Source organism: Natator depressus, chromosome 5 (genome assembly GCF_965152275.1).
Source record: "Natator depressus isolate rNatDep1 chromosome 5, rNatDep2.hap1, whole genome shotgun sequence".
Lineage (NCBI taxonomy): Eukaryota > Metazoa > Chordata > Testudines > Cheloniidae > Natator > Natator depressus.
In genome coordinates, this window is record NC_134238.1 from 37326546 (window position 1) to 37344035 (window position 17490).

The 17490-nt window shown below is 40.1% G+C and overlaps 1 protein-coding gene across 3 annotated transcripts in view; it reads right to left on the reverse strand.

The window, feature by feature from the left end:
- PDE4D (phosphodiesterase 4D) overlaps window positions 1-17490 on the reverse strand; it is a 1096073-nt gene that overhangs the window by 639058 nt on the left and 439525 nt on the right. The window contains exon 1 of one of the 3 annotated variants that reach the window (XM_074952576.1): window positions 5646-5932. The exons of the other annotated variants lie outside the window; for them this stretch is intronic. Within the exon in view, the coding sequence (XP_074808677.1) occupies window positions 5646-5917 (272 nt within the window). The 5' untranslated portion in view covers window positions 5918-5932. Of the gene's footprint in view, window positions 1-5645; window positions 5933-17490 lie in introns of those variants that run through there. 3 annotated transcript variants of the gene reach the window in all.

The window sequence follows — 17490 nt, forward strand, 5'->3', positions numbered from 1 at the left end:
GTGAATTGCAAAGCCTCTTCTAACTGATTCAGTTAAATGTCACAGAAGCCTTGAGTAATCTATATTTTATAAATTAAATTCAAGGTTCATCCTTCATCTTTTATTTTTTGATCACATGAACAATGACAATATATCTGTTATTAGAAAAGTATTTCTGTTTAGTTTTCTTTTCTGAAGCAGATGCTGTTGCTATTCTGTCATATTTGTTGCTATGAGGGTTTAGTTTTGTGAATATTTGCTAGAAACCAATCGGATATGGTGAGGGTGTGTACTGTTTCTTTAAATCTCCAGCAGAAAGACAGTGAAGAGGGGCTGGAGAAGGTTCTAGGTCCAGGGTTCTCAAACTGGGGATCAGTACCCCTCAGAGGGTCACAAGGTTATTATGTGGGGGGTCATGAGCTGTCAGCCTTCACCCCAAATCCTGCTTTGCCTCCTGCATTTATAATGGTGTTTAATATATGAAAAAGTGTTTTTTAATTATAAGCGGGGGTCACAGTCAGAAGCTTGCTATGTGAAAGGGGTCACCAGTACAAAAGTTTGAGAACCACTGTTCTAGGTAAAAGATCTACAGTGAAGCAAAGGTAGAGATAGAGACTTTATCAGCAATACTGACAGGTTTCAGAGTAACAGCCGTGTTAGTCTGTATTCGTAAAAAGAAAAAAGAAGAGGAGTACTTGTGGCACCTTAGAGACTAACCAGTTTATTTGAGCATGAAAGCTCATGCTCAAATAAACTGGTTAGTCTCTAAGGTGCCACAAGTACTCCTTTTCTTTTTTCTTTTTATCAGTAATACTGTTTTCCTTATTCTAACCAAAAGTTGACGGATTTTGAAACAGCATAAATAAAGAAAATACCAAAGACCCATTCTCCACAAGAATTTTGCTTTGATAAACCCCTGGAATAGTCTGAGTAAAAGAAGTGCTTCACCAGATTTCAAATCGCAACAATATTAACACAAAGTCTGTACATAATTTGTGTTTATAGAAGAATAATCGTGGCAATATTTTTAAAAAGTTTGATGTCCATTTCATCCCAAATAGCAATATAAAACACCAACAGATGTACTATGACCAAGCGTTTAAAAGTCTGGAAAGTGCACAGAGACCTTTATGAAGGCATCATATGAACAAAGCAAGCAGCGTGACTGGTATCCAAAAGGAAGAAAACAAAAAAGAACATCTGGTAGATGTAGTTTTAAACAAGGTACTTTCAGATTTATTACAGTTTATGTCTCATCTATCTGTCAAATAAGTGTTGCAGCTACTTCCACTGTCTGAACTAGTGAAAATGCAAGTCACCTACCAAGAAAGTAGGAGAAACAGTCCAAGAAGTAGAAAACAAATAATTTATGTGAGGAAAAGAGCAGCACCATTTAAAAATTAATCTAAAGACCATAATATTCCCTGGGCAGAAAAACGGAGGTATGGAAAAGGAGAATACAAGATATATGGGGTGCCCAGCCAGTGAAAATGTACAGTAAATATAAGTACACAAACAAATCAGGAAGATAATCCACAGAAGGATAAATGATGCTTATTTCAACATGCTTTAACTGCCTCACTCTATATGTGACCTCTCAGTCCTTATCCTCAAAAGTTAACACATTTAAAAGATTAACCTGTCTTAAATTCATACCTTTGCTAGACACTGAAAACCATGGACTCAATAGAGACACTGGGTAAGCAGTGTAGCCGCTCTTTGTCGGCAGAAGAGAGCTTTCCCGCCAACAAAATAAAGCCACCCCCAACAAGAAGCAGAAGCTTTGATAGCAGGAGTGTGACTCCCACTGACAAAGTGCTGTCCACACCGGCACTTTTTGTCGGTCAGGAGTGTGCAAAAACCTCCCCCTGACCGACAAAAGTTTTACCGATGAAAGTGCAGTGTAAACATAACCACTGGATTTATGGCTTATTACAACAATCTTTAACCCACTAACGCCCATCCCCAGCTTTTTTTCACCCCCCCCCCCCCATGACCGGTCAGGTGTTACCAGGCCATTTTCACCTTGAATGGTCCCTTCTTGAAATGCGTTAACTACTTATTCGAAACAATCTGTTACACCTTGTATTTAGCTGTGACACTCTGAGGCCTTGTGAAAAATCCACACCCCTGAGCAACACAGCTAAACAGAGCTAAACAAACCCCCAGTGTACCTAGCGCTAGGTTGACAGGAGAATTCTCTTGTCAACCTAACTACCACCTCTCAGAGAGTTTGAGGACCTATGCCGACAGGAGAACCCCTCCCATCGGCCTAGGTAGTGACACTGAAGTGCTAAGTGGCATTCGTGCCGCTGCAAGTGTTTTAAGTGTAGACAAGCCCTTAGTACATTTCCCAGACCTGAAGAAGAGCTCTGTGTATGCTCGAAAGCTTGTCTCTCTCACCAATGGAAGTTGGTCCAATATAAGATATTACCTCACCGACCTTGCCTTTCTAATCTCAAGATTTGTCATTCGATTCTTACATTTAAAAGTGATAGGGTAGATATCACTACAACATGTAAAGGGACATTTAAGGACAGAATCTCAACCCTAAACTGGAACACTCCAAGGTAGTGCTCAGGATTAATTAGTTACAGTGAGACTCTGTGCTCGGCCCTAAGGGTACATCCCTACCATAAATTAAGCTGTAATTTTAACATGGGTAGGCTTCCCCACACTAGCTTTACTCTAGGTAGCACTGGTGCTGGTAACAATAACAGTGATGATGAGGCAGCATGGACACTGACTCAGGCCAGAAACTTGAGTGCATATCCAGGGTCCCCGGTGGCAGCTAGCCCACAATAAATCCTGTGCTGCCATGTCTTCATTACATTTCAGCGTAGACATATCCTATTATGACAGACTCCCCAGGCTACCTTATTGGCCACAGTATTGCCTGGAATCTTGCCCCAAACATATCTTTAGCTCTGGCCTGGCATACCACGTACAGAAGGGCTAGGGCTTGTCTTTGGAAAGCAGTTTTACAGCTGTCTTTCAAAGTGTCTGCATGAGGGGAATCCTCACTCGGCCAGATATAGAGCTTTTACGGCCCCTTCACACCTTGCTGGTTCTTTTTCCTGGAGAAAGAGAGCTGGAGCGGGGTAGAAGGGGTGAAGATTTTCCCCACAGTTTACAAGTTAACTGGTGCAACAATACTTTCCAGATTAGGTGCAGCTAGAACATTTCACCGTGTTGTACTTTGCCCTAGACTTTCACACTGACAACTTTCAATGCCTTTCAGAATTCATTGCTTTTGTTGCCTTCACTTTGGCATTACAAAAAGAGCTGGGCCAAAAAAAAAAAAAAAAAATTGGCAGAAGACCTAGGAGAATGACCTAGGTCAGGGGTTCCCAAACTTGGTTTGCAGCTTGTTCAGGGTAAGCCCCTGGTGGGCCGGGAGACGCTTTGTTTTCCTGGTTTCAGAGTAGCAGCCGTGTTAGTCTATATTCGCAAAAAGAAAAGGAGTATTAGTGGCACCTTAGAGACTAACCAATTTATTTGAGCATAAGCTTTCGTGAGCTACAGCTCACTTCATCGGATGCATTTCCTGAGCATCCACAGGTATGGCCGCTCGCAGCTCCGAGTGGACACAGTTCGCCATTCCCGGGGGCTTACCCAGAACAAGATGACCTCCTGAGGTCCCTTCCAACCCTGATATTCTATGACTCTATGATTCTAAGCCACGAACCAAGTTTGGGAACCCCTGACCTAGGGTGAGTCTCTTTCATTCTTTCCTGTTGAAGCTGTTCCACTTTGTATAAAATATTTGAACAGTCATTGGGCCAGAGAGAGAGAGAGAGAGAGGGAAAGAAAGAACCTTTATAGTCAGGTGGCTGGGCACTCAGCTAGGAAGGGGGACACCCAGATTCTAATTTCTGCTCCAATGACTGTTGAGTAATACATAGTTGAATAGCTTCAACAGGAGAGAGTCAATTATGAGATACTAAGCATTCTCCATTGCTCAACTTCTTACAAGTTTATTACAAAAAAAAAAAACAACTCAAAACCAAAAAATACTGTATTTTCTTTGTTGACTTTTCTTGACAAATTAATTTTGGTTTCAACCCTTGTGGAAACAATTCTATCCAAATTCAGTTTTTACCTTGATTTACTCATTTATAAGCTGTTCACCAGGTTGTTGAACCCATAACTAATATGAACAGTTCGATATCTTTCGGACTTTATATACATTGATCAAGGGGAGAAGACACTTAATTTTATTTAGCTTTCTCTAACATATTTGTAATGCCTTCTTATCAGGTACATTTCTTTGAAAACAAACATTCCTAAGCTTTGGAAACATTGTTTTCTTCTCCTCTCCAAGGAGCAATAATATTCTCCAATGGAAAGGTACCCTGTTATTCTTATGCAGGTCTAAACAAGCACCCTGTATAACAGCAGTTCTTTTGATTATTTTTTTTATTCTCCATGCCTTCCTGAATCTTGCTTGTTTTTTGTTTTATTTTTTCTCAACACTATATCCACACACTTCACTAATTACTTTAAGTCATCTTCCTACAGTAATGTCTAAATCCCTTTCCTGGTCGCCATGCTGCATGTGTGTCATTTTAACATGTATTGTTGATTCTGAGTAGGCCGTAGGCGCATTTTACCATTTCTACATTAAATGCACTTTTTGTTGTACTTACGTATGCACACACACACAAACTGCAGTATATGCACACATTCACCACAGTGCATAAACATATGGCTACGTTCTGCAATTAATTTAATTCAACTATTGAAATCAATATTACTGATCCATTCACTGATTAAAACATGCCACCCTTTAACATCACTTTCTGCTGTAAGCTTATTCCCTTTACACTAATACCACAAAGACAGAGCATATCAAAGATGACAAGACCATCTCAGCAAATACCAGTGCATTATTTCTTGAAGTACAAGAATACAATTATCATTCTGAAAGATAATAAATATGAAAGCATACTATTCGTACACAGTAGAGGGATTCAACGCATATGAATGTTTTTCATCTAACTAACCACACACATCAAAAGAGTGATAAATATTTAACATGGGGAATTACTTTGTCTTTTCCTGTATTTATTACAATAATTATTTTAACAAGAACAACTACTCCATACACAGGACTAGCCCCTCCACTACCACTAAGTTCTACTAAATTTGAACGCTATGGAGACCTAATCTTCTACTTAGGAGGTTATAAATACGACAATTTTTTAAAAAGATAAAAATCACACACACAAAAATCTCTGCCTAGTCACCCTGACTTGAACAGCAGAAGGTCAAATACATTTACTTTTTATTGTCCTTGTTTGAATGCCTGAGAAGTGGGGGGCAGCAGGGGAGAAGGAAATTTCCTAAGAAAATCAGAGAGAAAAAGTCATCCTGACACCAATACTGTGTATTCTCATTGTATATCTAGAATAGAATTTATTTTGATAAACTTCACACCTGACGTCAACTTTGAGTGACTGGCGCTCTTAAACTATTCTTAACACCCATCCGAAAGATTCCTGCCCACATTTACTATGAATTATTTTACATTTATGGAATAATACTGAAACAATACAGATTTTTTTTAAAAAAAGCTTTCCATGCAAAAGTAAGCACTGCTCTGCTGCAGAGGCCAAAAGTTAACCCTATATGTAATCTCTTCTGTCAACATGCACAATTCTTACCATGTATGTGCCACAGTGAAACGCCGCTGTTTTGGTATGTTGCTATTCAAAAGCATCCTGCGTAAGAGCCTTGGAGAATTTCTAGGAGAAGTGACTGGAGAGAACCTGGGTGAAACAGATGAAGACTTCCTGGATGTCTTGGACTTTTCATGCTGCAACAGGTTTTCCCTCAGGTTCTTTACAAGATCCTCGTTCAGCCATGGATTTTGGCACTGTGGATTATCAACTTCAGGTACAGTCAAGGTGTCTGGGCTTGTTGTCTGCTGAGCCATATTCCCCAAGTAGCTTTAATAATACAGTAATGTGATATTTGTTTTGGTTGTTTAAAATATTTCCTTGTTAATTCAGTTCCAGAGAACCGTGCAGAGCTTCTACTCCGACTCAGCAGCCTATTCTATTTTCAACATGGTGTTGCCTGCCCTCCGCGTCTCTTTATAGATAATGATCTGCAAAGAAAAAAGCAACTAACTCCTCCACCGAAACCTATTAAACATTACCACTCCTCTGACAATCCCGTTGCCAAAAATCACTTACTAGCTATCATTGCAAGTGAACATGGAGGGAAGAAACTGCGTTAGTACGGCTTTCTGTTAGAGCTACAAAGCTGCCTGTTAAACTATTGGAACTAACGCGCTGCAGCTGCTTGGGCGGCTTCTGGCTATGTACATAAAAAGCACTAGGAGGAAGGGCTTAGACGTCAGATGCGTGTCCGTATTGTTTGTTATTCTTTCCGTTTGCTTATTCCTGAATTTTAAAATAGGCTGAAAGGAGAGGAGGGGGAATGCTGAACATCTTCCTCCTCCCCTCCAACCTCATCTACAATGTTTATCTTTGCAATCCAATCACTCACAGAAGAAAATTGCAAAACATTTTTAAGGTAACAAACAAGCAACAGGACAAAATAAATATAAAAAAAGTCCACTGATCTTCTACACCACAATCGGTTACCTAAACAAGACCGCAAGAAAGAAGAATATGTTCATCTTCTTCAATAACACAAAAGAAAGTGAAATTGCTTTGTCCTGTACACACACACAAAACAGGCTATGATTGCCACAAGAACTGTTTAATTAGGTGTTCTAAATTAACAGGTCAATACATCTTCCTATGTCCCCACAACTACTTAATCTGGAAGATAATTCCTATTCCTTTGCACAGTTAGTGAGTGCTGAAAATTGCCCTATTATGCAATACAGTCTTTATAAGTGAATTCTTAACATATGATAAAAGTGGTCATTATTTATTCCTTTCCAGTAACACTACTATTGAATTTCATTCTGAAGAAAAGATCAGCTTTCCTTTTGGGAATTATACAAGGCACTGTGCTGCTGTATTTTTCTTCTGATCTTGCAAATCCTCCCTCAGTCAGTGCTGAGGGCATTTTTTTCAAATTAAACTCAATCCTCTCTCCCTGAATAGCTAAAGTACTCTTTATAAACATCATACACTTTTTCTGAGACTGACATGATGACCCACAGCAGACAAAGCCAGAACTGGAATCAGAGCCCTTATTGATTTAAATTTGGTACATGTCCTACTTTCAGGTCACAGAAACAAACACTCCGTTTCTTTTAAAATGAACACTCCCTGTGTACTAGAATGTCACCAAGATACAAGAGATCTCCTGAGTGGCAGAGTGTTATATGCATATTATATCACTGCAATATGCTTCTCCCATTAAGTTACATTACCTTGCATTCAAGCTCTCAGGGAGAAAGCATTTAATTATAAAGGTCCCCTGGCAAAGTTACTCACCAACTGGTGAGCCACCTTGTGGCCAAGTGAAGCATTGTGGAATTTCATTCTCGTACTCCTGCTGCCCAGGTCTATTAAAATGCTTGGTGACATCCTCCCAGCCAGGTCCTTGTGACTTGGCCCTCAAGGTGGGTCATCGTTTATCTCACCTCTTCCAGGGTAAAACAGGGTTTCCACCCAATAGTTCCAGGCCCTCATACCAGGTTGACAGTCCTGGTCTAGGCCCAATAATCCTTCTGGCCCCTTCTGTCTGGGGTTGTCCAGCTCGTCCTCATGTTAATGCGATGGGGGGAACTCAGTACCTCCTTCTACTCTGGGTTCCAGCCCTGGGACACTTGTGGCAACTGGCTGTTTTGTCAGAGCTCTTGCTCCTTCTTTGGAGCTACTTCCTACAATGGATCCAAGTTCTCAGTGCCAGGGGATTATACTCTCAGCAGAGGTCTGTCTTAGGGCCCAGCCCCTAAACTCAGTCCTCAAGGTAACAGAGGAAAGGAAAAGAAATAAAGACTAGCAACTTCTCTGTCCTATCTGGATCCTCCAGCTGCCCAAGTTCAGCCAACCTAAGGTAGCTTGTCTTTCTGCCATGATCTTCTCCAAGCTTGGCCCTTCTGAAATGAGCTTCTCCCTTCTTAAGGCTCCTCTAGTAAGATTGATATGCCCCACAGGTGCAATGGGCCAGGGCTACCTCATCCCAAAGCTGCTCTTTAACACCTTCTTGCTTGGTACTGTATATGGTTTGTATACCCCACCACACATCCACATGGTGACCATGCTTTCAATATGGTAGTCAGGCTTGCCCAATGGCTAAGTGATAGTGAGTGTACTGCTATGTGGGAGAGGAAGTTTCTGTTCTCTGTCCTAGTTTCTAGATGGCACATGAAATCCTGCAAAGGCATAACTGAGTTGCAAAAGAGACTTAGCACTCAACAGCAAAGTCTTCCAAGCCTCCTCTGCTAGAAGCATGACAGCTTCAGCATAGCTCCTCAAAAGGTATGTGAGAAAAGAGTAAAAATTATGAAACAGGCTTTGTAAAGGATAAGAAGACTACCTTTCCCTAATTCCCCCTTCCTTTGTTTATAAAAAGCTGATAATGACTCTACATAAGCCTGATCATTTTTCCAAACAGCCGAGTTTATGTATGAAAATCCAGGTGCTCTTGTGCTATGAAACCCTGTACTCTTGTACTCACACTTAAGCATTTTCAAGAAAGCAGAAATGGTCTCATAGGACTGGACAGACTGCCCTATTTGGGGCCAGATCTTGCACCACTGAAGTCAATAGGACTGTTGTCATTTACTTCAATGAACAAAGGATCACACTTCAATTAGTATGATCTTACAAAAATAATTTGGCTTACATACCGGTAGCCTTATTTCCATTATTTGAAATAATGCTCTTAAAATTAGTCAACATAGCAACCACTACTATCTCAATACACTGTATAACGGGCATACTGTGGCCTTGCCACACATTAAAGAAATGCCAGTGTATGAACAGCAGCACAATAAGGCCCTTTGTTTTTAACGGAAGTTAGGAAAAATGAAAGTTCGATCATTATACAGTGTCAAAGTCCAGGACGAATAGCTATTGAAATGCTTTTTCCACACTGGGACAGGAAGTTATCTTCTGAACTTTGGTTTTCTAGCGACTCTAACAACTTCCCATAAAGATTTATCCTCTCCTCCCTCACCAAAAGAGAAAGCTTGGAGGAAACAGCAATGTGATTTAAAAAAAAAAATTGCAAAGCATATATGACAGGTAGTTTTAACATATTCAGTTTTATTGATTTTGACCAATTAAAGTGCATATATGTCTGACATTTTATAATATATTTTGGACTTGTATACTTTGTAAATTGCAGTCCAACACCATCAATCTTTATAAAGCTGTCTTCACAATCCAAGAGTTTTAAGAATCTGTTGAACAAACAAACCTTATCTTCACTGATGGATGCCAATGCCCAGGGTTTATACATACAATGAAAGAAAAGGAGTACTAGTGGCACCTTAGAGACTAACCAATTTATTTGAGCATAAGCTTTCATGAGCTACAGGTCACTTAAGCTTATGCTCAAATAAATTGGTTAGTCTCTAAGGTGCCACTAGTACTCATTTTCTTTTTGCAAATACAGACTAACACGGCTGCTACTCTGAAACCTCTCTACATACAATGAAAACTCTCAAACTAATTCACTCTCATGAAGTTAAATGAAAAGGTTTACTCTAAGGCTACAAATGCAAGTGGTCCCCATTGTAACAAAAAGTCAAGGTTTAACTTGAATAACAACTATTTCTAATGCTACACCATAAGCACACAGCAGTTTAAACAGAGACTGTTTACTCTAGATTGGAGGAGGAGGGAAGGAATCTTGCAAAGTGACTTATACAGCACCTTTCTCCTCCCACAGTATAAACCTTTACAAGCAAACTACACAATAGGGAGGGGCAAATCATTCATCTCTCCTAAGCTACATACAGTTTATTTAAAAATGGTAGTATGATGGAGATATGCGCTCTAAATAATTTCCATCTTCCTCTGAAAATAAACATGATTAACTGATAAGCAGTGCTATTTGGGTCTCTTTGAACAGACACATTTCTGATTTTCCTACTATAAACACTGTAGGTCTGGATTCCCACAACCTGCCAAAACCAGAAAGGAATGCCGACCACTTCTTTGAATATGGTTAGGCAGGCCTCATGACTTGATAGTTTAACATCAAAATCTAATCTTTTCTAACGCATAGGTGGGAATGACACTAGAATTGCTGCAGCAGTTCCAGTCAACGTAATCAATAATTTAAGCATACAGATATTATCTTTGAAAACTCGTGGCGAACGGGGGAAGTCCCGGATGACTGGAAAAAGGCTAATGTAGTGCCAATCTTTAAAAAAGGGAAGGAGGAGGATCCTGGGAACTACAGGCCAGTCAGCCTCACCTCAGTCCCCAGAAAAATCATGGAGCAGGTCCTCAAAGAATCAATCCTGAAGCACTTACATGAGAGGAAAGTGATCAGGAACAGTCAGCATGGATTCACCAAGGGAAGGTCATGCCTGACTAATCTAATCGCCTTCTATGATGAGATTACTGGTTCTGTGGATGAAGGGAAAGCAGTGGATGTATTGTTTCTTGACTTTAGCAAAGCTTTTCACACGGTCTCCCACAGTATTCTTGTCAGCAAGTTAAAGAAGTATGGGCTGGATGAATGCACTATAAGGTGGGTAGAAAGTTGGCTAGATTGTCGGGCTCAACGGGTAGTGATCAATGGCTCCATGTCTAGTTGGCAGCCGGTGTCAAGTGGAGTGCCCCAGGGGTCGGTCCTGGAGCCGGTTTTGTTCAGTATCTTCATAAATGATCTGGAGGATGCTGTGGATTGCACTCTCAGCAAATTTGCGGATGATACTAAACTGGGAGGAGTGGTAGATACGCTGGAGGGCAGGGATAGGATACAGAGGGACCTAGACAAATTGGAGGATTGGGCCAAAAGACATCTGATGAGATTCAATAAGGATAAGTGCAGGGTCCTGCACTTAGGACGGAAGAACCCAATGCACAGCTACAGACTAGGGACCGAATGGCTAGGCAGCAGTTCTGCGGAAAAGGACCTGGGGTGACAGTGGACGAGAAGCTGGATATGAGTCAGCAGTGTGCCCTTGTTGCCAAGAAGGCCAATGGCATTTTGGGATGTATAAGTAGGGGCATAGCAAGCAGACTGAGGGACGAGATCGTTCCCCTCTATTCGACATTGGTGAGGCCTCATCTGGAGTACTCTGTCCAGTTTTGGGCCCCACACTACAAGAAGGATGTGGATAAATTGGAGAGAGTCCAGCGAAGGGCAACAAAAATGATTAGGGGTCTGGAACACATGACTTATGAGGAGAGGCTAAGGGAACTGGGATTGTTTAGTCTGCAGAAGAGAAGAATGAGGGGGGATTTGATAGCTGCTTTCAACTACCTGAGAGGTGGTTCCAGAGAGGATGGTTCTAGACTATTCTCAGTGGTAGAAGAGGACAGGACAAGGAGTAATGGTCTCAAGTTGCAGTGGGGGAGGTTTAGGTTGGATATTAGGAAAAACTTTTTCACTAGGAGGGTGGTGAAACACTGGAATGCGTTACCTAGGGAGGTGGTAGAATCTCCTTCCTTAGAAGTTTTTAAGGTCAGGCTTGACGAAACCCTGGCTGGGATGATTTAATTGGGGATTGGTCCTGCTTTGAGCAGGGGGTTGGACTAGATGACCTCCTGAGGTCCCTTCCAACCCTGATATTCTATGATTCTATGATTTAGTTGTTGTTGTGACTGCTTTTTGACTGATGAGTTAATCTGCTGGGTCCATCTCTAACCACTAAAAATGGAAGGAGGTAGTTGAAGCTAACCTATTAAGCTTATCCAAAGAAAATAATTATTTTTTCTAGACAGCATAGTTTAACATGAAATATATGCATATCACATATTCAGAGGACAATATTGGTACTGCTTTTAGGAACAAACTAATATAGCATATGTCTAAGCAATGTATAGACTGAACACAATTTATAGACTGAATACCCCTAGTTAAACCTAATGTTCAAGTTTTATTTTGATCACAGCTGCATAGGTAGGCCTTATGTCAAAACTAGATATTACAGCAAGCTAGATTTTATCTTTGCTTCTAGTTCACTCACACACCACATGCAAAGCTCAAGTGATTAAACCACTGGCTGGATTAAAGCAAAATTTGTTAAAACTGTAAGTGTTTTTTATTTGTGTGCACATTTTTTGTTTTCTTTTGCTCTAATACCGATGGTGCCCTGTTGCTTACTTTATAACATGAAGATACCCTTTCCTGCTCACCAGGCATACAAATATACTGCGGGCTACTATTTTGATCTTTTAACACTGTACTGTTCCATTCCATTTTTTAGCCTTTGGTTCTGGCCCCACAGCAGGGAACTAGAATCTCTTTACAAAAGCATTGCTGAAAATCTAGAGATAACTACCAGCAAATAATACTCATACTCCACCCACCATTTACAAATATAAAATGAAAATCAAACATTCAACATTTATGAAATTGACATAACCTTTACTTTCCAAAGATGTTGATTATGCTAAACAAAGTAATAAGATGTTAAAGGCTGACAGTCTCAGATTTCTGTATTAAATATGAAAAGCAGAAACAACCATAGCCGTCTCTGCTATGTCTGTCTGTTCTAACAGATTCAAAGTACAAACACAATTTGATAAGATAAAAAGTAGAAGTAGATTAAATATACTAACAGGCTAAACAAACATGAAAATTCAGTGTCTAGGTACAAACTACTTTGCATATATGATTATGGTGACATTATTTTATTATATAATTACATATATCAAAATACAAAACTATTTATTAACATAGTATCCCTTAAAAAAAGTGCCACAATATCCTTTGTAGATAGAGTCATTGTGTCCTAAGACCCCCTTACTGCCAACTGCCAGGGCGGTTATAGAAATATCATGAGTCTGGTATGTACATTCTAGTTTACCAAAGAATGTCATGTGTGGTCTCAAATGAAAGCCTGTGTCACACTGGTTATTGATATCATTGTGAAACATGTGTACAGATATAATGTAAGGAGTTATGTATATATACACTGAAAATAGGGTTTTAGAGTCTGTTTCAGTATTAGTCATGAGTAGCAGTGAAAAAAAGGTTCTGTCAGACAAGAGATTTTATTCATCTCTCTCTCTCTGTCAGGATGTTAATTAAGCATTGTAAGCTAACACAATGGATGCCTATTTACATACAAAGCTAACAAACAGATGTGAAGTCAACAGAGAACCAGCACACAGGAAAAAAAGAAGCCATGAGGATTATCCTGGCTGTGTGCCAAAACAATTAACTTTGGGGGGTATATCTATAAGGCAAAGGCCCCATGGTCTTGCACCTAGGAAGTAAATATTTTACATTCATGAAAATGGGATCTTAGCCAACCTTGTTGAAAAAGCTGAAGAAAACTAACAGGTTAACCACCTGACTAAAGAAGTTTTATCTCATACAAAGTTAAGTTTAGTCTCTAGAAAGCATGTTATGCTTTTGTTTTATATGTAACCATTTGTTTCCAATATTCTACCTCATGTCTTGAATCTTTGATAAACTTATTTTTGTTTTCACTGTAAATATATAGAGGTGCTATAATGTGAAGCCAAGTGCAGGTCCTGAGAAGGTAAGGTAAGGGCAAAGGAAGGGCTGGCATAGGACAGCAAACCTAGTATTTCTGTGAGTAGTCAATATCAGGGGTTGGATATCACAGGAGAATATTTCAAAGGGACTCTGGGACGGAGGTGCACCTGTTGCTAAATAAGGGCAAAGGAAGGACTGGCATAGCCCAGATAAGAATGTTTTAGTGTCTGACAGACTGGTGTCAGCTAAGCACAAGCAAGACTCCTTCTCACTGGTGGTATAGGGTAACAAGGTGACTCGCAGTCCTGCATAGCCTGAGAGCGGTCAGTCATCTATAAACTAAGGAGAAAAGGAAGACTTGTAAAGCAAAATATGAACAGGAAAAGTGACTCAGTGGCTTGAGGGGGCCAGACAATTTCAGATAGAAAGGACTGCAAAAGTGAAAGAGGGAACCCTCCCTCCCCCTGGGATATGGATATTTGCAGAGAAGAGACCAATATTCCAAGACTGGAAAAGTTGAGAGGGGTATGGAGTAACAGAGATACAGCATAAAGACTTGTCCACTCTTGAAACACTACAGCGGCACACCTGTAGTGCTGCAGCTGTGCCACACTGTAGTGCTTCACATGTAGACACTCTTACAGCGATGGGAGGGGTTATCCCATTGGCATAGTTAATCCACCTCCATGAGAGGCGGTAGCTAGGATGATGGAAGAATTCTTCTGTCAACCTATTACTGTCTACACTGGGGGTGAGGTCTGCTTAACTAACTCACTCGGGGTATGGATTTTTCACTTCCCTAAGTGACATAGCTGGGTCAACTTAACTTCTTAGCGTAGACCTGGCCTAAGCGGAGAGAAGATCAGGAGAATCTTGGAAGCCAGTGAAACTGGTGAAAAATGGATACTATATCATGTTTCCATTTCCTGAAGCATGTATTCTCACTGCAGCATTCAAGCAATGCTCTGCAAATGGGGACTGTCAGACTTCTTGATGAGGGAGAGATTCAAGGCTGTAGAGGATTCCATGATACCTGGTTTTAAACTGGAGGAGCATAGTATGGGAGTAAGAAAAACAGACAAAAAGAAACAATTAACTAGGGATAAAATGAACTGAAAGCAGTGTTTATTTTTTAGTTTTTTCTGGTAGTGTCCAGAATGTGTTAAAAGAATAATTGCTTGCATCTAGCCAGTCTAGTGAACTAGTTATCAACCTTTTTACAGAGGCGCCAAATTCCTCTCTACTTGGGGAGTTCCTGACCCCTGCTCTACCCCAGGCCCCACTCCACCTCTTCCTTCAAGCCCCCACCTCTGCCCCTCCTCTTTCTGCTTCTACTCTGCCCCAGGCCCCGCCCCACTTCTTCCTACCCCCACTCCATCCCCAGCCCTGCCCTCACAACACCTCTTCCCCCAAGGCCCCACTCTGTCCCTGGCCCTGCCCACACTCCACCCAAGACTCCATACCTGCCCCTTCCCACCTCTCGGCTGTAATCTCTACAGCCTCAAGGAATTGCAGTAGTAGCCGTCAAGGATTGCCCAAGTGCAGTAGCAGCACTGACTAGCTACACATCCTTTCTAGCAGCCACATCCCCCCTACAGTGGAGACTGTGGGAAAGAGTGGCATTGAGCTGCAGTAGGTGACTAAACAGTTTCAAAGGAAGATCATGTGGGGACTAAAATTGGTGGGCATGTACTTGGAGATAAGCATGGAGGGAATGGTTGCACACTTCCCTCAACTGATTCGGAAAATGTCATGGAATTGCAGCACAGAGTCTATTGTACTATTTTTATTTCACAAGTGAAGCCTTTTGAGATCTGTTATATCTTTGGCATCAGCAGAACCAGTGTATAAAAAAAGGACATTTTAAATTACTAAAATTACAGAAATAACTAAATTACTGATAGTCTTCAAATTAGGTAACAATTTTCCATAGACCAGTCTCAGGCAGACAGACATTGAGAACTATATTTTCAAGGAAAAGAGACAAGAACAAGTGATTGCACACCCAATCACAAGCACAGTTGTACTCTGGCATTTTCAATAAATAATCTATTGCCCACCTAAGCACAATAAATTGATGGGCCTAGGGACATGGCCATGTATTAAAATATGCATGTGGATTCTAACAGACCTAGGACCACATTTTCAAAGGTATTTAGATACTTAAATATGTAGTTAGGTGCCTAGTGGGATTTTCAAAAGCACTTATCTGCATCTTTAGGTACCTAAATACATTCAAAAATAGAGCCTAATCCAACTTCTTATTGATGCCTATGGAAATTGGATTAGCCCTCACAAAAGGGAAAATGATTTTTTTGCCATCATGAGAACAATTTTCTCCAGTGTACTGAAAATTTTAGAAGACAAGGTGGGTGAGGTAATATCTTTTATTGGACCAACTTCTGCTGGTGAGAGACAAACTTTCGTGCTACAACTCATTCACTTTGCCTCTCTAATATCATGGGACTGACAGCTGCACTGCATACTGAAAATTTTATGACAGCCAAATGGGGCAGCACAAATCTCTTAATATTTTTCATTGCACATGACATGTAAGAAAACAGTTCTGTTTTTCATGTGTGCAATTTTGTGCTTCACTGTTTAAAAGGCATTCTTGTCTGATAGGAGGAAACTCCAAACTACAGGTCCAACACAAAGTAGGAAAAAGTAAATGCCTAAAAAAAACATTACAACATGGACTTTAGTGTGTCTAATTAAAAATGTCATCCCAAATCATTTATTTGAGCATACCACATGATAAGTACTACACATAGAAGAATGTATGGAAGGAATAACGATTTAGATTAAGGAAGCATGTGATGACTATTCTCAGCTATTCTGTGGTACAACAGTAGTTTAAGATAAGAGAGTCATAAAAAGTAACAAGCTACAAAATTAATATATTAGAGGGGAAACAAACCTCTTTACTGAGGCCTTTACAACCAGGTTATAGAACACCCAGGAGCAGTAGAGTTGAGATAATGGGCCTGATCCTACATCCACTGGTTTCACATCGAGAAGGATCAGGGTCTACACTGTGAATATACAAATTAAAAGAGCACCTTTGGCTCAAAAACAAATCAAGGGCCTGATCCTTCAACCCCTTAATCATGCGAGTTGTTCCATTTAAATCAGTGGGATTAATCACATGAATAGGATGCTTAGGTGAGGAAGGCATTACATGATTGGCCCCGCAAAATAGTAATGAAAACCATAAGCACCCTGCCACTCAATGTGCAAAAGGCTGTGGGGAACAGAATGGGCCAAAACTTGATGCAGCAGTCTCTCTTTTTTAAAAAAGAAATTCAAAAGTGTATAGGCTCTTAAATCAGATGATATTCAGCTGAATGGACAATTCTATTTTTTACTTTAACATTTCAAAACAGCTCCTTAGAAACAACAACAACAAGAAGGTCAATTTTTCCTCAAGTTACAATGTACGAAGCTGAATTTTTTTGAAAGATCAAAGAAAAATTATGTCAGATCTTTACAGTATAGTATATGTTTGGCATTTGTATTTTATTAACATGTTTTAATTGCAACAAGAAAATGCTACTCAATCCAATCCAAACAAATGTGATAAAAAAATGTGGAACATTTGATTTACAGTAAGATTTTACCATATTGGTTTCTAATTTTAAGTTTAATTTTAATACATTTTCTTTTTGGAGCCTAGGCTACTGTCTTATACACAAAAGCAGGCTATCTGCTGCAATTAAAAAGTGAACATTTTATTTTATGGGAAACTGGTAAAGAGCATGTAGAAAATACCACAGGTGTGGGGTTTTTTCATGTGAATATAACACAAAACTTCTATTCTTTGGGTGGGCAAAGATAATCCAAAGGTTGGCTTGCAAGGGAGAAGACTACTTTGTGGTTTAGTCAGTAATGCTGCTATTGTTGCTATGGACAACGCCTGTTTTTGTGATTAGGCTTTGTGTAGTTAGT